Below are 23,361 nucleotides of genomic sequence, written 5' to 3'. Positions count from 1 at the left end.
GATGGAACGAGACTGCCCTGGTGTCAGCCTTCCACCATGGTCTGTCTGACCCTATCAAGGACGGTCTGGCCTCTATTGGATGCCCAAGTGACCTCGAAACCCTCATCTCACATGCTGTTCGTCTGGACAACAGGATGAGAGAACGCCACCAAGCCTTGAGCCCCCCCAGCCTCCCTACCTCTACCTGGAAACCATCTACCTCCTTCAGTGACTGTCCAGAACCCATGCAAGTGGGTCGTACTCGCCTCTCCGCATCTGAGAGGGAGCGCAGAAGGAGGGATAAGTGCTGCATCTACTGTGGCAAGCCTGGTCACTTCCGAGCATCATGTCCCGAACTCTTGGGAAAAGGACCGCCCCGTCCAGCCGAGGGAGGGTTGTGACGGGGCCTACCCTCTCTCCCGGACTCCCTGGCCAAGGAATCTACATCCCGGTCTCCATCTCCTGGGGTGAGTCTGTCCACTCTTGTCAAGCTTTGATAGACTCAGGGGCGGCTGGGAACTTTATGGATATTCACTTCGCCCAAAGCATCAATATACCTACTGCACCTCTTGAAGTCCCTCTGTCTGTGTCTGCCCTCGATGGCCAAGCGTTAGGTGATGGAAGAGTCACCCAAGTTACTTCTCCAGTCTTCCTCCAGTCTCAAGGTCACAAGGAAGAAATATCCCTGCACCTGATTCCTTCACCTGAGTTCCCAGTTATTCTAGGCCTTCCTTGGCTTACTCGCCACAACCCTCGCATAGACTGGGTAACAAGCCAGGTTGTGGAATGGGGCCCTGCATGCCATGCCTCTTGTCTTCTCTCTAGCTCTTCTGTGTCTCCTGCCGAGCCCCCTGATCTCACCGAGTTATCTCAAGTTCCCACAGAGTACTGGGATCTCAAGGAGGTATTCAGCAAGAGCAGGGCCGCCGTTCTTCCTCCCCACCGGGCCTCTTGTACGTCCCACATCAAGCCCGGGCCAAGGTTCTCCAGTGGGGTCACTCTTCCCCTCTCACCGCCCACCCGGGAGCTCGGAGGACCCTGGACTTCCTGAAAAGACGCTTCTGGTGGCCTAACATGGAGCAGGAAGTAAGGTCATTTGTCCTGTCCTGTGAGGTTTGCACCAGAACCAAGAACCCACGACAGCGTCCTCAGGGTCTCCTGCATCCTCTGACCATTCCCCGGCGTGCCTGGTCCCACGTGGCAGTCGACTTCATCACGGGTCTCCCTGAGTCACAAGGTAACATGGTCATTTTGGTCATTGTTGACAGATTCTCCAAGGCCTGCCGCTTCATACCTCTGTGCAAACTCCCCTCTGCTCTTGAAACAGCGAAACTTATATTTAATCATGTCTTCCGAGTCTTTGGTCTTCCACAGGACATCGTCTCAGACCGGGGGCCCCAGTTCTCCTCCCGAGTGTGGCACGGGTTCTGCAAGGTCATCGGAGCCACTGCCAGCCTCTCCTCTGGGTTTCACCCACAGTCCAATGGTCAGACGGAGAGGCTCAACCAGGACCTGGAAACCACCCTGCGAGGCCTGGCTATGGATAACCCGACATCGTGGAGCACCTGGCTGCCATGGGCAGAGTACGCCCACAACACCCTGCAGTCATCGGCCACCAAGCTGTCGCCATTCCAGTGCCAATTCGGGTTCCAGCCACCTCTGTTCCCGGACCAGGAGGAGGACGCGGGGGTGCCCTCGGTCAACCAATATGTGAGACGGTGTCGCAAGACCTGGAGCAAGGTCAGGAAGACCCTCATACAGACCTCCAGAACCAACCAGACTCAGGCCAACCGCCACAGAAGACCTGCACACACTTTCCGCCCTGGGCAGCGGGTTTGGCTGTCCACTAAGGACCTTCCGCTGCGGGTGGAGAACCGCAAGCTTGCTCCTCGCTACATTGGCCCCTTCAAGGTGGTGCGCAGGGTGAACCCTGTCTCCTACCGGCTCCAGTTGCCCCGGACTCTGAGGATCAACCCCACTTTCCATGTTTCCCTGTTGCGGCCTGTACTGACGTCTACGTATGCCCCTGCCCCTAGGAACCCCCCACCCCCCCGCATCTTCCAGGGGCAGACTGTGTTCACTGTGCATCGCCTGCTTGACTCCCGCCGGGTCCGCGGCGGGTTGCAATATCTGGTGGACTGGGAGGGCTATGGTCCTGAGGAGCGCTGCTGGGTTCCTGCTCGGGATGTCCTAGATAAAGAACTGTGTCGGGACTTCCATTCGGCCCATCCGGATCGCCCTGGGAACGTCAGGAGATGCTCCTAGAGGGGGGGGTCCTGTTAGGACTAGGACTGTTTTGGCCTCTAGAGGCCGCTGTTATTTCCTTTTTGTGTCATGTTTATTTTGGCCTCTAGAGGCCGCCACTGTTCCTGTGTTTTGTGTTTTTTTGTTAATTGCCTGTTTGTCCTGATTATCTTCACCTGTGTCCTTAATTAGTTTGTGTATTTATACCCCTGAGTTCAGTCCTCTTGTCACGGAGTCTTTGTGCTGTTATGTTTATCTCCAGTTTCCTTTGTACTGTGTTTTGTGGATCTTCTGAGCTTTTGCATTTTTGCCTTTTTCTTTTTGAATTATACTCTTTGTTTTTGTTTTGTTTTTTTTGTTTTGCCCTGGATTGTATATAGTGTACATAGTATAAATAAACCTTTTGTTACTTTTTCTACTTCCGCCTCACGCCTCTGCATTTGAGTCATTCCCCTGGTGGCCTAGTGGGGGTTTGCTGGATCATCACACCAACGAACCAGGTTCGAATCCCAGCAAAACCCTAACAGATCCGTCTTTCCAGTCAGTCGTATTCACGCAAGATTACATTTGCAGAGTGGTGCAGCGCGTGCCATGGAAGTCATTCTGGTGCCCGTGCCACTGATGATCTCGAGAACACAGGATAAAACTTTACAATGAGTGGTCCTAAAAAAAGAAAAATGGACAGTGAGTGCAGGGTGTTCAATAAAGAATGGACAACTAAATATTTTTTTGCTGAAGTCCGATCAAAGGCTGTATGCCTTATTTGCAAAGTAACCGTTGCAGTTTTAAAGGAATGTAACATCAAACGGCACTTTTCCTCCAAGCATGCTAATTATGCTAACAACCAGTCAGCGCAAGAACGAACGAATACAGCTCAGCGGTTGCTGAGTGAATGTGAGTATTAACACTTTCTCTTTTTAAAACTATGTTGGAGCTGTAATAAGATGGTAATCACATGTTTACAGACATAATATAAAAAGTATAACTCTTAGTAATTTTGGTTGTCGTGGGTGGCTGCTGTAGTGCTGGTGTTTGTTTTTAAGTACCATGTGCTTTTGGGTGTCTGCTCCGCCTCTCATTTATGTCCCTGTCTGCTATTATAGGTGTATTATGAGCAGCTGACCTTGCTTCTGCTTATATCTGTTCCTGGACTTTTGCCTGTGGAGGTTATTCTGATCTATGAATGGCCTTTTGGAATATGAAAACCTGTTTGGAACCTGTGTTTTGATTTTTTTGAGGACTGGAAATATTTCAGTGAGTGGCTTTGAACCTGAAAACCAGTTTGGAGTTTTTTGCTTTCTTGAGCTGTTTTGTTTGATTTTGTGGGCTGGATGGATCCAGTGCCAAATCATTGAACTGCAAACATGTTGGCATGGTGTGGTACCCAAACTGTTGAACTGCAAACATTTTGGAATGGTGTGGTACCTCTCCTACTAATGGTGGTTGGTTGTACTGGCAGGCTGGAAGTGGATGGTTAAAAAAAAACACTCAGGTGTAAATCTACGAGTTCAGTGAAATGTACAAAAATGATATGTACTGATATGTAATTTAGTTGTAGAGTGGGGGGGAAAAGCCCCCCTTAAGGAAAATTCAGTTTTTCTCCAAGTTGAAATGAACCATGTGTTTTAATCATAGTTTTGACAACAGTGACATGAACAATAATGCCACCTAAAGTTTGCCTAAAGTTAATACTTAATTTTTTTTTAACAAAAACAAACATTGTGCCAAGGGGGCCTTTTACCCCCCCAGTGGGGTAAAAGGCCCCCTGAGGTGGGGCAATAGGCCCCCTCACTCAAAAAAATCTGTTTGGATAGCAAAAGTGTTTACTTAAGCCTATAATGTGAAAGAAACAAGAAAATATCCCTGAATTAATGAATAGATGCATTATTTTATTATATTTTGCATTTTAATTTCAGTTATTTTTAATATTAAGTTCAAATTACTTGCTTTACTCAACCAGGTAAGCGAGATGTTATTAAAAACTATGTATCTGCTATTCAGAAATGTATGAAATACAGTAATTATGATAAAAGGAAACGATGCCCCTTGGGGGCCATTTACCCCGCCATTAAGGGGGCGTTTTACCCCACAGACTACACTTTTACAAAAAAGGGTCTTACTTTCAAAATGTGATTCAACTTTTTATACCTAATGTATTTTTTTTAACGTACTGACTTGTCTACTCATACCACATACACAGCTGTGATATCTGACGAAATAGCAGCTATCTAAATACAGTTTTACTGATATCTGAAAATTATATCACTTACCATGAAATTTGATTTCTCTCCGCTGCGTTGCTGATATGCGATCCACAGTGGATATTTGTATATCCCCGTTGTCAAGCCAGTCCATAGCAACAATAGAAATGTAACTTTGCGCCATCTGGTGGTTATTTTGGGTAAAACAGGCCGGGGGCGTATAACCCCACGGGGGCTTTTTCCCCCACTCTACTCTATGTATAAAATGATACAAATATACAAATACACTGGCATCCTACTCATCCTGGCAGCTCAAAGATGTAATTTAAGAATTAAGTGTGCTACTTTTCTTACTGTCACGTGTGTGTGTGTTACTTTTCTGGATGGATCCAGTGCCAATCTATTGAACTGCAAACATTTTTCTGCTCTGCCTTTGTTGACTGAGAACTAAAATAAATGTTAATCTGATCTGCATTTGGGTCTCTGTCAGTGAAGGCCTTACAATAACACTAAAGCTTTTCCGGTTTATGTTCGATATGTATGAATTTGGTGCTGGCCCGGCCCGCCTGGCAAATTTCAAAAGTCAATGTGGCCCCTGAGCCAAAAAGTTTGCCCACCCCTGCATTAATGGCTCTCTCCAAGAAGTCTTCCTCAAACTCTAGGCCCAGCTCTGGCTCCCAGACAGCACAGCTTTTAGAGCAGTGCTGTGTTAAATGACAGAAGACCTTGATAAATTTGGGAAACAAGAGGGGAAATCAGAAAAAATATTTAAGACACAATGCCTAATTAGAAAATTATCTAAATAAATGTGTTTTGGGCAAATCATGTGAAGCTGATAGATCTGTGAAGCTACCAAAAACTCTGCCTGTGTATAATTCGTTGAACGTCTGTATGCCATTTCTCTCCCACAAGCGAAATGCAGGGTCTAAAAGAGAAGGTGAGAAAAGATGATTGCGGGTAGGAATCAACTCACTTTTGTCCAGTGGAAGTTTGAGTAATTATTCATGCACAGTTTACGTATTGAAAGACTTTTCTACTTTTGCAACGGCCAAAAGATCGTTAAGGTGTCGATAATTGTAGCTGCTGCTGTATTACCCATTAAAAAAAAAACATATCTTGAATATGGGCAGATTTGTCTAATGCAGTATTTCTTGTAATGAAATTATCAATCAAATGTAATAGTATTCTGTTTTTCAATGTTTTTTAATGTTTCAAGCTTTACAGTTTCTTATTCTCTTGGCAGATGTTTTTGTTTCTTCCTAGACATAAGGACTTAAATGAAAAATAAAAATAACTCTGCTGCTAAAACCAGAGTACTTTCTGCTTGATGCGGATACAACATGCAAGTGTCAGTAAAATACAGCTTTATGAAAGCTGGCAAACAGATGGCAGATTCTACCATAACAGAGGCCAGTTAAGTCCCATCTCCTTAAATTGCTGAACTGATTATTTTGATCATTCTATTAAGTTTTTCTAGTAGCATTTGGGGTCTTGGACATTCACAGTAAATTTTAGGACAGTAGTCCTGGTAACTAATTAATAAAAGCCTGACATGACAGACATGCTAAATGACAATAGAAACACATCGGTTTCTATCATCAAAATCTGACAGACAAACTAACGTCTACCATCATATTCTGACAGACACTCTAGATGACAATAGCAACAAAACTGTTTCTTACATTATTAATCTGACAAATTTAGTAATAATATTAAATACCTCATCACTTGAATCAAATAATAAAATAAAATATTGAAATAAAAAAGAAAATTTATTTTCCAAATTGAAATATCAACAATAATTGTCAGAACAGTGACGATAGACACGACTGTGTCACTTTCGCGGGGAAATAACACATTGAAATGGCCTGTCGGCTGAAAGGGTCGCAAGTGGCTCTGATTTATCTCAACTTACGATAGTTTTCCTCCAGAAAAATTTAAATATGAATGCACAAATATATTCTCAATGTTTCTATCGTCAAAAATTTCTATCGTCAGGATAGCTGACTGAAAATCTTACCTTGATTTAGGCCCACTTTACACGGGGACGGTATAAAACAAAAACGCAAAAGTCCGTTTTTGTTCTCACTTTTTTCCGCGTCTACACGACCGTTTTCAAGGAGGAAATCTGCGTCTATACGGTGACGCATAAATGTCTCCGCTATGTCTGCACGCATGCGCAACGTCTTCCGTCTTGTCTGATCTGCACATCTGCGCCGCTGTTCTGTCAAGTTATCCTACCAAGCCTACTACGCATGCGCGAAATCCAGGAGGGTAGGAAAATTCAACAGTTTTGTCCCACCGATCAGCTGGGCTGATAGAAAATCGGTGAGAATTTCACGCATTTGCCGATTTTTATGTTTTGTGCGTATTGGTCGAGTCTTTGGCCGAGTCAAATAATTTGTAATGACTTGTTTTGAATAATAAAACGGTCTGTATGAGAACTTGCTAGGATAACTTTACAGAACACCGGGTAGGAAGAAATTATAGGTAGGAAGAAATTTCAGAACACCGGCTGAGGTACTGTAGTGCTCGAGGGAGGAGCAGGAGCAAACCGAAACTCTTTTAATCTGCCTTTATTAAGTAACACTCACTCTTGTTTCGGTGAAGAGAAAAGGCAGTGTCCATCTCAGCAAAATAAACCCGTTTGGCTGCTAGTTTTGTTTTCAGTCTCGGGTTTATGGTTTCACGAGCGGCTTGAATAGGCGGCGCGCGCGTGCGTGTGTGTGTAACTTGGCGACACCAAACTGAGGAGCTCCAGCTGGGCAGGTGAGCAGGAAAACACATCTACTGCATTAAAACACAGAGCAGCTTGAAGGTCCGTTGGATCGATGTAATCAGACATGCTCTTACTTTTTTACTTACTTTCTTACTTCCCGGGCTGGCATGTGCAGTATATGACATATGTATGACGTAAACGCGTACCCGACGTGAGCAGATCCGAGCGGAGTTTCGCGTATTGGGTAGTTTAGACGGATACGCAACGGGGGCCGTTTTTAACTTATCCACTTTGGAAGGCGTTTTCAATTTTATCCGTTTTTCAGCCTTGGAAACGCCGTCCTCGTGTAAACGAAAGGCACTTCTGATAAAATATTTAGTCGTTTTTACCCGACAGTGTCCTCGTGTAAACGGGCCCTTATTTGATGAAATCTAGCTGTCTCCAAGAACTCCAAGTCTTGCCCGGAAGTAAATGTCTGCTGTCACAAAAATCATGCGCAGTAGAATTTCCTCTTTGCGTCAGTCAACATGTGCGTGGTGAGGGCTTGAATTTTGCTATCGTCAGGTGCATTTGACTGACAGACTGACGATAGCATTTTTTAAAAATAACTGTGGGCTTCTCTCGTGAACGAAATAGTTTTTTCGCTGTTAATCTATTTCAACTCTATCTGTTGACACCCAAAAATTATAAAGCCTGCTTCCACACGATAACTACCAAAGATCCATAATGGCTGAGTCTATCGTCAGGTCATCTGACAGAAATTCACTGACGATAGCAACAGGGATAATGAAAGTGATTTTTAAAATGGGAGTTATGTCTGTCAGATATGTCAAAGAAATAGAACTTTATTCTTTAAAAATCTTTTATTGATATACTCAGTGTATTTTTAAATGACGTGCTGTTTTAGAAGACCAAATACCATATTTTCAATCTTGAAAATATTACCTCACTGAAAAAAGGACAAAAAAATTTCTTATTTTGTGGGCAAGTGGTTAATGGAGCCAGTTACGATAGAATCTGCCAGATCCAAATCGCCAGCAGAAAATCAGAATAAATGAACATGCAGTATTCAGGCAATGAACAAACAATGTGAACTAGGCGAGGCAATAAACAGAAAAGATTAGATTAGGGATAAAATTAGCTCATGTTTTAAGTCGTTCAAATTCTGTAAGGCTGCTTTGCGACAATGTTTATTGTTAAAAGCGCTATACAAATAAACTTGACTTGAAACTTGACTTGAAAACCAGATAAGCAGTGAACCAGGGTTGGCAATAACAGGAATAGAACACTAGACACACACAGTACTTCACACTGAGGGAGAGAATTGAATGTCCGTTTGTTCTGTGGCTACATGATTGTGAAATGATTGAGTTCTGGTATGTGTAATGAGTAATATGGGGAATGTGGGCATAAGAGTAGTCAGGATTCATAGCTTGTGACAGGCATTGTGACAGGAGCCTGAATCAGACTCTGGTACTGATGTGACCGAGCCCTTTTGAAAAGAAAAAGAAAAGAAAACTTTGTCACATGCACACTTCAAGCACAGTGAAATTCATCCTGTGCATTTAACCCATCTGAAGCAGTAAACACACGCACGCACACACCCAGAGCAGTGGGCAGCCACACACAGCACCCGGGGAGCAGTCAGGGGTCAGGTACCTTGCTCAAGGGCACCTCAGCCCAAGGCCACCCCACGTCAACCTAACTGCATGTCTTTGGATTGTGGGGGAAACCGGAGCACCCGGTTTCCCACTCTCTTTTGCTGGCATTCCATGGAAACAGGGGAGGCTGGAATCCAAGTAAACACTGAAAGGAAGTGAAGCAGATTGCCAGAGGGAGTTTTGGACATATTCTGTCCTTACGATGATGCAGAGCCAGTCAGCTTAATTGTCGGTGCAGAATTTTATCAGGAAGCGACCAATTTCCTGTTTCACACTGGGCATGATGGCCAGAGGTGAGACTTATGGATACTCCTAGCTTCTCCATGAAGGTTTTGATGTAAATAGACCCTTCAGTCACTCATAATATCTTCAGGAATGCCAAAACTCCTGAACACCTGATTAAAAATGAGCTCAGCTGTTTCAAAAGTCGTGGGCAACTTAAGCAAAAGAATCAGATGCAGGAAACAACAAAAGCTGTCGGTGAGGACCAGGAAGTACCGTAAGTGTTGCCCTGGGATTCTGGAAAGTCAGAAAGAAAATCAAGCTGTGGGTAAAGCAGTGGCGGCTGGTGAAAATAATTCTTGTTGGGGCTGGTGTGCCAATAGATTTCCCTGCTGAGTCCAGTATAAGCATTCAAATGAACAGTCAGAAAATGACAACAATTCCACAATAATAATTTAATTTCCTTCTCAAAATCAACAGTTTCACAGATAAAGTAAATTAACAATTTACAGCTATATTAGGCTCCATTTATGCTTTGGAAAGGAACGGTATCAAATACAATACTCAAGTTCTTGAGAGAAGTTTACAGCAAGGGTATGATTTCAGCTGAATCTATACAAAGCAGTGTGTGTGTGTGTGTGAATGAGTGGGGGGGGGGGGGGGGTTTCTAAGGTGGGGTTTACATTAGACCGTATCAGCGGATCATCAGATTAACGTTTTTAAAACGATTAGCGTGCACACAGCAACGCCAATACACGATTAGCGTGCACACAGCAACGCCAATACACGGATACGCTCGGCTCCGCAGGCATCCTGCGCTCCAAATCACTCCGCCCTGAACAGCGAGTGCCCTCTGGAGGGTGCGCACTCCGGCCCTGCGCAGCTCACAGAGCGCGCGAGTGGAGCGCACGAGCAGTGATTTGGGACTGAGCCGCTGTGTGTGTGCTCTCAGTGCATATCGGGTATGCGCGTCACTTACCACTTGCAAGTGGAAGGATGGCAAGCCTAAAGACAATCATAACTACACAATGGGCAGTATTTGCATCAGTATTTGCAGTATTTTCATACTTTTATACTCTTTAATGAAAGGTGATACAAGGCGGAAGTCCGCACCGTTTTTCAGCAGTCGCGTCACATGACCAACGCCAGCGAATCAGGAAGGTGGGTGTCACAGTGACGTTGTCCAATGATGACGCCAGCTAGAGCTCAGCACAGCGTATCCGCGTATCTCAATGTTTACACAGCACCGGACCAGACACGATCTGGATTGAATACGTGGACCCTGGCGGATTCCCGTTTCCCGGCGTTTCCAGGCGTTTTAATGTAAACGGACAGTGCATCCGCGAAGAAAACGAGACAGATACGGTCTAATGTAAACTTGGCCTAAGGTGAGTGTGGGACTGAGTGATTGTATGAAAAGAGAGAGAGGTGGTGTGTGTGTCTAATTCTAAGGTGAGTGTAAGATTTCTGTGTGAGAGCGTGACTATGAAATGAGGTGTGTGTGTGTGTGTGTTCTGAGCTAGGTGTATTTCTGTGAAACGAGAGAGAGAGAGGGAGTGAAACACAGTGCTGACACTCTTGTTGTGAATACAAACTATGACAAGAAAGATGTCCCCGCATTGATAGTTCAAAAGCACCACAAAATTTAACACAATCGATGATCTTAGATAAAATATGACGGTTTTTATCTACCTCTTCATTGTGCCTTCTTACAGCAATGCGGTGCCCATCGTGTAGCTGCGTCGCTATGCTAATCCTTCCGGGCACAGCTATCTTTACGCAGTTTTCCATGTGAACTCTTGATCTTTCATGCTTCTTGATGCGTTCGGAGAAGTGCTTTAAGTCAGTTTATCCAGACTGTGTCCACGTCAAATCACACCTGTCACTTTTGAAAAGGATGCAGGGGAAACAAAAAAGTGCATTGGCTGTTCCATAGCCTGTCAGCCACGACTTACCCTGGAACCAACTCCTGCAAAAAGTCCTGTTGTAGGCTTTAACTTTCTCCTTGGTTGGCTGGGTGATGTTTATTTCGGGCTTGTCGGGTCCCAGCTCCTTAACACGGATTTTTTCCACCATCGTCCTTCTTGCGAAAGGGTAGTTCAACAAAGATCTCATCGAATTTGGTGGAAGCTGCCCCTCAACTGTCGTCGTCGCCATCATCTCTCTGACTGACTGACCTGAGACCTCAAGTTTATCACCATAGCAATCCAAAACTTTCCCACATTTTCTGTAGCAGGGGTGAAATTTCCAGCGCCCCAAAACCATTAAATTCGGCGATGCTGATTGGCCAAATATTTATTATTTTTCCCTAGCAACCATACACAATTGGCTATTTCGCTGCACTTCTGGGGCGTTTTGACGAGCGCCCAAGAAGAGAAATGATACGAGTCTGTCGGTGGAAATTCACTGTTGAATGAGAGTCAGTTGGTGGAAATGTTTAAATAATTCAGATTGCATGTAGGCACACACTTTTAAGTAAAACTGACATTGATGATAAAATTTGTAAAAATATATATATATATTCCCCCCCCCTCCACATCTGGGAGGGCGGTGCCCGAGCGCCCCCTATGGCAGAGACTCAGATTGTTGGCGCGCCTGCGTCTAAGACGCACTATTTCGAATAATGAACGCATTGTCGAGAGGGGCAGGGGCCAATATGGATGCGAGCATTTTATACCCTATTTGGAACGTTTCGTGGCGTATTACTTGACTTCATGGTCTCAATATCGAAAATCTTGCACAAATATGCAACTTCCAACATAATTATCTGGATACTCAACAGATTTCAACATCGGATGAATTTGTTTTGACCGCCGCCATATTGAATATATGTCAGACCCGTTCGTGTATTTACGCCGCCCCGTTTGTAGCGTCCCAAGCGAGTAAAACCTGATCCAAGTCTTTCGCTAGATGGCGTCTTACGGTCTATGTACGAATATTCGAAAGAGACAAGAAAACATGGATAAGAAAAAAAAGAAAAATACATCTATTTTGTCATTCTTCGGCAGAAAGAGAGTACATTCACCTGAAAAAAACTGATACCCCTGATACCCAAGGTAATTAGTCATACTAGATTTACAACAACTACTACTACTGCAACATCAACTACTACAACAGCAACCACTACTACTACTACTACTACAGTGTACTGCAGGCAGCAACACACCAGAAATTGAATCAATCAAAACTAAGATGTCAGATGATCTGATCATTACTTGTATAAGTTGTTACTATGGTTGTTAAACATTAAAGAAATGTTCAGAGATTGGGTTCAATTGTTTTATTTTCTATCATCACAAAATACTGAACAGCATGCAGAACAATCATAGACACATATACACACATCCTGATTCTGATGATTTAATCAACTGTTGTATCATTAGTATCAGACATTATTAATTTTCAAACTTCATAGCCTGAATTTGAACCCAAGATTGAAGATTCAGCATCCCATCTGATTCTCTGAAATTAGAAGTAGAGATGATTAGAGACAAGAAGAATTAGACCGTCACAGCATGCAAAAAACAAACCCATTCTTGTGCTATAATTTACAAGGAGGAGATAATATAGATGTGATATATAGTGGCCTGTGGTTGAATTCCAAAATATTGCCACTGATTAAACAGTATCTCAATATATTTGGTTGAAGCATTGATTTTTGTCATCTACATTGCTTCATATGGCTTCTAATACCAAAAAAAAACAGAATTGAGAAGAAAAAAACAGCCCCTGGGCTGCCCCAGGGCTTGCTTCGCTCACTAGGTTCGCTTCAACTGAAGGATAATCACTGGGCCCCCCATTGTAGAAATGGGCCCCTGTTTTTTCCCAGGAGGGGCCCTATGGGCCCCTTGACCTGCAAAACAATCTGAGTCTCTGCTATGGGCCAGCCGCCACTGGGGTAAAGGCATGTGGTTCCCAATATATTGGCTCAAATCTGTAGCTTGCCATGACGAAGGTTGGGAATGGAATGGGAATCACAAATACAAAGTGCAATAAGTAGCCAAACTCACTGCGAGAAATACTAAATTGGCTGTTATATTTCTATAATAATACACCTATAGTATTTATATTTAGCTATCCAAGAGCCCATGTTGGTGCATTTTCGGTTGTTTGTTACTACAGGAAGTGCAAGACATAAGACTTGTTTGCAAAAATATATACACTCACTGGCCACTTTAATAGGATGCTTTTCTGCTCACCACGAATGTAAAGAGTTGCTGTGAGTTACTACATCCTTCCTGGCAGCTCGAACCAATCTGTCCATTTTCCTCTGACCTCTCTTCTCAACAAGGCGTTTGTTTCCACCCACAGAATTGTCGCTCACTCAACTCATTGTTTTTTGTTTTTCGCACCATTCTGTGTAACCTCTCGAGACAGTTGTGTGTGAAAACCCCAGGAGATCAACAGTTTCTGAAATACTCAAACCAGCAGTCCATCTGGCTCAAACCAACACCCATGCCACGGCGAAAGAAAGTCACACTTCACTGTGAGATCACAATTTTTCCCATTCTGATGTATGAACATTGTGAACATTAACTGAAGCTCTTGATTCATAATTGATATTTCTGTTTTATTCTAATGAAGCTAACTGTTTACCAGGTTTGTTCACCAAGTGGTGTAAAACAGGTTTTTCTGTTTAACATTGTATCATAAAGTTACAATTAATGTTACTGTAGTTTAAAACAAATGACACACAAATTTAGGAATTTAACTTTTTGTACATGTATAATAATATTTAAAATAGTCTATCTCGGACTTAAAAGGGTAAATATAGTGTTTGGCCACTTGGCTTGATTTACTACAGCCCTCAGAAGTGCATACATTGAAAAGCACATATGTCAAGGTTAGAATGCATGGTATTTACATAAGGCACGCCCAGATTTTGGTTTTGCTTTGCCTGATGCACTTGACTCCCTTCATGCCACATAAGTCATTGATATAAGTGAAGGGGAGAAACCGCATAGACTGAAAACCACGTAGCTGTGCACTTTTTATGACTTGCACACATGTTAGAATCACACCCTTAATGCATTTTGAAGATGACATCTGTGACTAAATGTAGATATTTTTTCTTCAATAACACTGTTTCCCGATAGGAATGTGTAAGAGTTATAAAACCGGAAATGAACTTTATTTTCGTATTTGTACATAAGCAAGGAAGGTAAAGGTGCTGACTGCAAAGTCATCTGAAATTTTTTTATTTTTTTTATTGTACATGGCATTTTCCCATGTCTCACGAGAACAATATCATGCGGACAAGATGTGATCATTTTGATGCGCTGAGGGTCGCTTTTCACCATTTTGGGACCGAATATCCTACCTGAAGTAAACAGTATGGCTATACGGAAACAGCCCAACATGAAGAGCTTGAACTAATTAGCATAATTATGGAACTAATTATGAACTAATTCTGCATGCTGTGGAAAACATTGTAAATCTGTATCGACCTCAGAGGGTTTTGAGTTGCAGGGATGTAATTTGTGGTTGACATTCACAAATCGATCCGTGAAATAAAAAACAAATATATTTTTTCTCCGTTACTGCTTTTGTGTTCTCATTTTTTTCTCTGCAAGATCAAAACATTCGGTGTATAACTACATACTCGCTACTGTGGAGTCGAGCCCATGCATTCTAAAGGCCAATTTATGCTGACAACGCAGTCTTCGCAGATGGCGTCGCAGATGGCGTCTTCGTAGCCCCCCCTTCGCAGACGCTCTGCGCGCACCTCCCAAAAATTGTGACCACCGCAGAAGCCTCGCAGACAGCATCGCAGACAAGAGGGCTCTGATTGGTCCACTCTACATACGCTGTACACGCACTTCCGCTTCCCTACTTTCCCGGTTTGGTTTGTTTTCACTACCGCCATTTTTAAAAACATGAGCGAAGATGGAGCAGCACGAAGAGCGGTTGATCGAGGAAGTGAGGAAGTACGTACATCTATACGACTCCAGTTCTAGTCATTATAAGTAACCGGAGGATAAACACTCCACTAACCACACCCACCAACTACTCCTAGCGATTTCGCGACTTCGCGCCCCCTTGTGTTGTGGCGGTAAATAACATCGCGCACGCCTATTACTCCTCGCTCAACGATAAATTACAACTGTCTGCGAAAAGCTATCTGCGAAAGCCTTGTCGCAAGAGCATGCAGAGGCCCTAAAGCTAAGATAGCTAAGTGCTAGCTAGAATGATTTAGTTATCTGTCCAGAAAAATGATATCATCTAACCTTGCTTTATCTTGCAGTTGCACTCACTAGGCAGGCTTTCCTTTTCTTTTCCACTGGCGGGAGAGCCGAGTCCGCCATGTTTGTCCACACCAACTTGTTTTGGTTAAAAGTAGGTCAAACGCCCCACGGTGCTCACATAATAGTGTTGCTCACTTGCTTCGACAATCTCCAGAATCATAAAATCCGGGACGCCTTTTATCTCAGCAAAACATTCACACACAGGATACATGGGGTGTGTGTGTGTGTGTGTGTGTGTGTGTGTGTGTGTGCAGCAGTAAAACATCTCGAAACTCCAGCAGCAATAGAAATAGAACATTTTACCCAGAATTCAACTTTGCAATCAGAGCCTTTAACATTTATAAAAGTCTGCTATTTCGGTTTAAATGTTATAATTTTATTGTGGCAGTTGCATACAGTGTTTTGCTTCATAGAGAGTGAATGAGAGTTTGGGATGGCCATGTTTGTGACAATAGGTTTAGTAATCCTACATATCTTTGGCTTATTGTAATCTTATAAAAGAAAATACTAGGTAAATTGGACTATATTCAAGATATTTTTATTTGCCAGGAGATCATTTTGTGCCGAGGCAAGTGTGTTAAGACCATAGATTCAAGTTCCTCTATATGAATCCCGATGACTGAACTATTTGTTATTTCCCTGGATCCTGTACTGTTTAAATTATATCCATTGCACAGGGCATCAGTGAGAAAGCTGGCCATATTGTTCAAATCCTGAAAGACAGGACAAATGAAAACATTTTTTAGTACTGTGGCAGTGGGGGCGTGGTCAAGTGCCGGTCTGTGACAGGAGGGCGGAGTCAGGGAAGGTAAGTGGCAGAATCACTACACCTGACGGCAATTAACCTGTGTTTGTGTGTGTCTTCCCAGTGACCGCGCCCTATTTAAGGAGGGAGAGCGAGAGCAGAGGGTCTCTCCCCGGATCCAGACGCCGAGTGTGTGTGGGTGTCTGTAAACGTAAAACATAGTTGTTAGACTGAAAAGTGTGACAATAAAAGTGTATCAACCTGATCTCTGTCCTGCCGTCCTCTGTGCTCCACTCATTCATAGCGAACCACTACAGTGGTGCCGAAACCCGGGACGTGGAGCACCAGCCGATCAGCCCCATGGAGTCCTCCCCGTTCGCCGACCTGGTCCACGCCCTCGCCATGGCCCAGCAAAGCCAGCACCAGGCGCTTGTCACCCTCCGAAAGGAACAAGAGCGACGCTTCGAGGCCCTGGTGCTGGCCCAGCAAGAAGACCGAAAGGCGTTCCGGCACCTCCTCGCATCGGCGGGGTCCACCAGCGCTCCTACCGCGGGCCCGTCGCCCCTCACCGTCACCAAGATGGGCCCACAGGACGACCCCGAGGCGTTCATCACGCTCTTTGAGCAAGTCGCAGAAGCCTTGGAGTGGCCGATGGAGCAGTGCACGGCGCGCCTCCTCCCCCTGCTAACGGGAGAGGCACAGCTGGCTGCGCTACAGCTCCCCGCCGACCACCGGCTGGCCTACGCGGACCTCCGCCGGGCCGTCCTCCAGCGCGTGGGGCGCACCCCAGAACAGTAGCACCAGCGCTTCCGCGCGTTGCGCTTGGAGGAAGTCGGCCGGCTGTTCGCGTTTGGCCAGCAGCTCCGGGACACCTGCTGGCGGTGGTTGAGGGCCGACAACCGTGACGCCGAGGGGATCATCGACCAGGTGGTGCTGGAACAATTCATTGCTCGCTTGCCAGCAGGAACTGCGGAGTGGGTCCAGTGCCACCGCCTGGCGTCGCTGGATCAGGCAGTCGAGCTGGCAGAGGACCATTTGGCGGCTGTTCCGGCGGCAGGACAGCAGATGGCATCTTCTCTTCTCTCCTCTTCTCTCTCTCTCTCTCCCCCTCCTCCTGTGTCCCGTCCTCGCCCCATTCCCCCACCGCGGGGGCCGGCACCACCCCAGCCGGCCCGCCGCACCCATGGTGCCCTCCCGTTTCTCCCTTCTGTGTCTGTCTCTCCCCCCCCCTCAGGTGAGTGAGCCCCAGAACACCGGTGCAGCGGGAAAGCCCGGGCCAGTTTGCTGGCGCTGCGGGGACCGGGCCACCTGCAACAGCAGTGCACGGTGATGGAAGTGGGCGCGGTGGTTCGGATCCCTGACGCGCCAGAGGCCGCCCTCGATTGGGCCGGAGCGTATCGCATACCGGTGAGTATCCAAGGGGATACATATCAGGCGTTGGTGGATTCGGGCTGTAATCAGACCTCAATTCACCAAAGCCTGGTTCAAAACGAGGCACTGGGGGGAGCACAGGGGTTGAAGGTGTTGTGTGTGCACGGGGACGTTCACAACTACCCTTTGGTGTCGGTCCACATTTTTTTCAGAGGGGAAAAAGTTATAGTGAAGGCGGCGGTTAATCCTCGCCTTACCCACTCTTTAATTTTGGGGACTGATCGGCCAGGATTTCGGGATTTAATGACGCACTTAGTCAAGAGTGGGTCCTGCCATTTAACGGGGGGAGGTCCCGGTGTCGCTTTGGCGGGAGCAGCTGTCACAGAGCCGTCTACATCATCTCCGCATCAGAGTGAGGAGCCGCCGGCCCCTCCTCTCTCTCTTGGGGAATCCCTCACAGATTTCCCATTAGAGCAGTCGCGAGACGAGACTCTGCGACATGCGTTTGACCAAGTAAGAGTAATCGATGGTCAAACGCTCCAGCCGAACGCCACCCCGTCCTTCCCCTACTTCGCGATTATGAAGGATAGGTTATACCGAGTGACGCAGGACACTCAAACTAAAGAGCGAGTCACGCAGCTTTTAATTCCGAAGAGCCGCCGGGAATTGGTATTCCAGGCGGCTCACTTTAATTCCATGGCTGGACACTTAGGGCAGGATAAGTCACTAGCCCGAATAATGGCCCGTTTCTACTGGCCGGGGATTCGCGGCGATGTTCGGAGGTGGTGTACAGCATGCCGCGAATGCCAGTTAGTAAATCCAGCGGCCATTCCAAAAGTGCCTTTGCGCCCTCTTCCATTGATCGAGATCCCGTTTGAGAGAATTGGAATGGATCTCGTCGGGCCATTAGATCGGTCAGCACGGGGGTACCGCTTTATATTAGTTCTGGTGGACTATGCAACGCGATACCCGGAAGCAGTGCCTCTGCGCAATATCTCAGCACGCAGTATTGCGGAGGCGCTCTTCCGCGTCATCTCCCGAGTCAGAATCCCGAAAGAGATTCTGACTGATCAAGGCACTACATTTATGTCACGGACACTGCGCGAACTGTATGGTTTATTGGGGATTAAGCTGATCCGCACCAGTGTGATTCACCCACAAATGGACGGTTTAGTGGAACGGTTCAATCGCACCCTCAAAAATATCATTAAAAAATTTGTAAGTGAGGACGCACATAATTGGGATAAGTGGTTCGAGCCCTTGTTGTTCTCAGTGCGAGAGGTTCCCCAAGCCTCCACGGGGTTCTCCCCGTTCGAATTATTATATGGGCGTAAGCCGCGCGGCACCCTAGACGTGCTGCGGGAAAATTGGGAGGAGGAACCTTCCCAAAGTAAAAACGAAATTCAATACGTTATGGACCTGCGCGCAAAACTCCACACGCTCACCCACCTAACCCAGGAGAATTTGCGGCAGGCCCAGGAAGGGCAAGCCCGCCTGTACAACAAGGGTACGCGCCTTAGGGAGTTCACACCGGGAGATAAAGTACTCGTACTGTTGCCCACATCGAGCTCCAAATTGATCGCCAAGTGGCAAGGACCCTTTGAGGTCACACGGCGAGTCGGGGACGTCGACTACGAGGTGAGGCGAACGGACAGGGGTGGGGCGCTACAAATTTACCACCTCAATCTGCTTAAACTCTGGAAGGAGGCGGTCCCTGTGGCATTGGTGTCGGTGGTTCCGGAGAAGGCGGAGCTGGGGCCGGAGGTTCAAAAAGGGGCATTGACATCACGTACCCCTCTGGTCCCCTGTGGAGGCCACCTCTCCCCGACCCAGCTCACGGAGGTCGCCCAGTTGCAGACCGAGTTTTCGGATGTGTTCTCGCCCCTGCCCAGTCGCACTAACCTCATAGAGCACCACATAGAGATGCCCCCGTGGGTAGTAGTGCGTAGCCGCCCTTACAGACTACCCGAACACAAAAAAAAGGTGGTTCGGGAAGAACTTGAGACCATGCTCGAAATGGGCATCGTCGAGGAGTCCCACAGTGACTGGAGCAGCCCGGTGATCTTGGTACCCAAGGCCGATGGGTCGGTCCGGTTCTGTGTGGACTACAGAAAAGTCAACGCGGTGTCTAAATTCGACGCGTACCCAATGCCTCGTATTGATGAGTTGCTTGATCGACTCGGCACTGCTCACTTTTATTCGACACTGGATTTGACGAAGGGATATTGGCAGATCCCCTTGACTCCCCTATCTCGAGAGAAAACGGCCTTTTCCACACCGTTTGGTTTACACCAATTCGTCACCCTTCCGTTTGGGCTGTTTGGGGCGCCCGCTACGTTTCAGCGGCTGATGGACAGAGTCCTCCGCCCCCACGCCACTTATGCGGCCGCTTATCTAGATGATATCATCATCTATAGTAATGACTGGCCGAGGCACCTTGAACATCTGAGGGCCGTCCTTAGGTCGCTGAGGCGAGCGGGGCTCACAGCCAACCCAAAGAAGTGTGCGATTGGGCAGGTGGAAGTACGGTATCTGGGCTTCCACTTGGGCAATGGGCAGGTGCGTCCCCAAATTAATAAGACGGCAGCGATTGCGGCCTGCCCGAGGCCCAAGACCAAAAAGGGGGTGAGACAGTTCCTGGGGCTGGCTGGCTATTACCGTAGGTTTGTACCTAATTATTCGGACATCACCAGCCCGCTAACTGATCTCACTAAAAAGGGGGCACCAGATCCGGTCCAGTGGACGGAGCAATGCCAGCGGGCTTTTTCTGAGGTAAAGGCTGCACTGTGTGGGGGGCCACTTTTACACTCCCCTGACTTTTCTCTTCCCTTTGTGTTGCAGACCGATGCGTCAGACAGAGGGCTGGGGGCAGTTTTGTCCCAGGAGGTGGAGGGGGAGGACCGCCCCATCCTCTACATCAGTAGGAAGCTGTCAGTGCATGAGGGGCGCTACAGCACCATTGAAAAGGAGTGTCTGGCGATCAAGTGGGCGGTCCTCGCCCTCCATTACTACCTGCTGGGGCGCCCTTTCACCCTCTGTTCGGACCACGCGTCCCTCCAGTGGCTCCACCGCATGAAAGATGCCAACGCGCAGATCACCCGTTGGTATCTGGCACTCCAACCCTTCAATTTTAAGGTGGTCCACAGGCCGGGGGCGCAGATGGTCGTGGCGGACTTCCTCTCCCGTTGGGGGGGGGAGTCGGCTGCGGGCCGGACGGCCGCCCGGCCTGAGTCAGGCGGTGGGGGTATGTGGTAGCGGGGCGTGGTCAAGCGCCGGTCTGAGACAGGAGGGCGGAGTCAGGGAAGGTAAGTGGCAGAATCACTACACCTGACGGCAATTAACCTGTGTTTGTGTGTGTCTTCCCAGTGACCGCGCCCTATTTAAGGAGGGAGAGCGAGAGCAGAGGGTCTCTCCCCGGATCCAGACGCCGAGTGTGTGTGGGTGTCTGTAAACGTAAAACATAGTTGTTAGACTGAAAAGTGTGACAATAAAAGTGTATCAACCTGATCTCTGTCCTGCCGTCCTCTGTGCTCCACTCATTCATAGCGAACCGCTACAATTACACTATCGGATACATTATAGATTAAGGAATGTATTACGGCAAAATTAGAATAATGTGAATAATGTGGATCATTATTCAATGCTATTCTCTTTTCAAATCGCAATATCTTGGAATGAACTTTTGCAACACTGGACTCATTTTGTGGTGGCATGCCCCATTTGTGAAATAATCCAATATGTTATTGATCTTGTTAATATATATAAAAAGCTTTACACTTCAAAAAAGATAACATCTTGGCAAGTGAAATGATCTTATTGCCTCTGCTAGCTTTGTTGGAGGAGATTATGGTTTTGCTTCCGTTTGTTTGTTTGCCTGTTCCCGACGTAACTCAAAAAGTACTGAATGGATTTGATGAAATTTTGAGGAAAGGTGGCCCATGGGCCAAAGAACAAGTGATTAGATTTTGATGCAAATCCGAATATGTATAAATGTGGATCCAGGAATTTTTTTTTTGTCTTTTCTCAACGTAACTCAAAAAGTAGTTAATGGATTTGGATGGAATTTGGTGGACAGCTTTGGTATTATCCAAGGTCCAAGTGACTTGATTTTGATGTTGATAATACGTGGCTTGGCGGAGATATGCGTTCTACCGAGTGCCCTTCTAGTTTAACTATCGTCCAATTTATCTACTATTTTATATTATAAAACCAAATATATGATGATTAAACATATTTCTGGACATTTTTTTACTAATTTCAAGCTTGATATAGTCTTGTTGTATTGGCAGATAAATTTGCAAATTTTGCAAAATTATCTGTTTGATAGAGTAAGAATTTTTATTCTGATTAGTAAAAATGTTGAGTGTCTTCATGTTTTAAGACGTCTCTGTAATTAAGTGATCTAACCCTTAAATGAATTTAAGTCTTAAACTTTCTTTACTTTCTTCTTCTTCTTCTTCATGATTTTTAGGTGTGACAGCAAACTCGCTCCACCCAGGTATTGTTATGACTGAAGTTATGAGACACTATAACTGGATTGTTCGATTAATCTTCAACATGGTGGGAATATTCTTCTTTAAGGTAAAGTTTAAACTGCTTCAGCTTGTAACTCTCAGTCATATAACAGTGGATTACACTCGGAGCCAAAGAACAAAGATTTACATTGAGTCAGATGCTGTATGTTTGTGTTCATATTTCTTCTCTCTAGTCTGCTGAAGAAGGTGCTGTCAGTACAATATACTGTGCAGTGGCGGAGGAGACCAAAGGGATCTCTGGAAAATATTTTGACAGCGACTGCTCCCTTGTCCTCCCAGCTCCAGCGGCTCGAGATCAAGCCGTTGGAGCCAAAGCATTTGAGTACTGTGAGAGGCTGACAGCTAAGCTCTGAACTACTGGATAAACATTCAACCCAGGTTGCTATTACACAGTGTAGTATTGTGAATTAGTACTTTATAAATAGATTTTAGCTAAAAATTACATTCCATTTTGTAGCGATTGGTTTCTATTTAATTTCTTGTTTAATGCCACAGACTTGTGAAGTAACTGCGAGTAAATTACAATCAGAGCTTATGCTTGGAAAACCAGGTGTGATGTGGTATTTCATCAGTTCACCTACTGGTATGGTTTTGAATATGCTGAGCACATGCAAAATGCCAGACAGAGAGTAACCCAAGCTTCAGATCAAACCATGAACCCAGGAGCTGTGAGGACGCAATGCTACCTACTGTATCACTAAGACTCCCAGTTTTTTCACATAATCACCACAAAGAATAAAACCAACAACAGCAATATGGTGTTTGGTAGTTCCATAAAAATGAATCGGCTTAGAGGCACTACTATTTGTACTTTGAATCTACAGTATAGCATACCTGTATGTTGAGCTGCCAGTATTTGAGTCAATGCACATGCTTAGCATTATCACAAAGCAAATGACTTTTTTGTAAAAGCATCAAGTAAGACAGGTTATTATACATACAAGACACTTTTTCCATGGAATAAAAACATGTATTCTATTCCCTTCTAGGTGGTTTCATTCATTTGGTTTGATAGCATGCAATATTCTTAGCATATCGCTTATCCTACATGAATTACGTCACTCTACCCAATGGAGAATGAGCATGCAGTATTGTTACAATATCGCACGTTGTCAAGACAACATGACGTCACATGTTGGAGCTCATGCGAAGATAAAAAAAAAAAACTTTTCTGCTGCGCATGCGCAGAACCGTTTCTTTGTCCGTCGGAAAAGAGAAAAGACGAGGCTAATCCAGTATTAGCTATGCTATAATTAAACACTAAATAAATAAACTGAAAACTGAAACTAAAGACATGCTGAACACCCGAAAGACTACTAAGACTTCATTAGATATTCCTGACGCATATTTACAAGAGAAAAATGTACCAACGGACATCAAAAAACTGAAAAAGAGACATGCCAGAGATGTAAAACTTCCACGCTAGTGAGCGACTGTGA

The 23,361-nt window shown here is 45.6% G+C and overlaps 1 protein-coding gene across 1 annotated transcript in view; it reads left to right on the top strand.

Moving 5' to 3' along the window:
- Positions 1 to 22,900, top strand: part of zgc:64106 (uncharacterized protein LOC393348 homolog) — a 65,540-nt gene extending 42,640 nt beyond the window's left edge. The window contains exons 5-6 of the mRNA XM_060935503.1: positions 21,859 to 21,968; positions 22,096 to 22,900. Of these exons, the coding sequence (XP_060791486.1) occupies positions 21,859 to 21,968; positions 22,096 to 22,275 (290 nt within the window). The 3' untranslated portion in view covers positions 22,276 to 22,900. The remainder of the gene's footprint in view (positions 1 to 21,858; positions 21,969 to 22,095) is intronic.
- Positions 22,901 to 23,361: the final 461 nt, after the last annotated feature.

The sequence above is a fragment of the Neoarius graeffei genome, chromosome 12 (assembly GCF_027579695.1).
Source record: "Neoarius graeffei isolate fNeoGra1 chromosome 12, fNeoGra1.pri, whole genome shotgun sequence".
Lineage (NCBI taxonomy): Eukaryota > Metazoa > Chordata > Actinopteri > Siluriformes > Ariidae > Neoarius > Neoarius graeffei.
The sequence above is the reverse complement of the archived record's forward strand: the minus strand, read 5'-3'. Positions and strand labels throughout refer to the sequence as shown.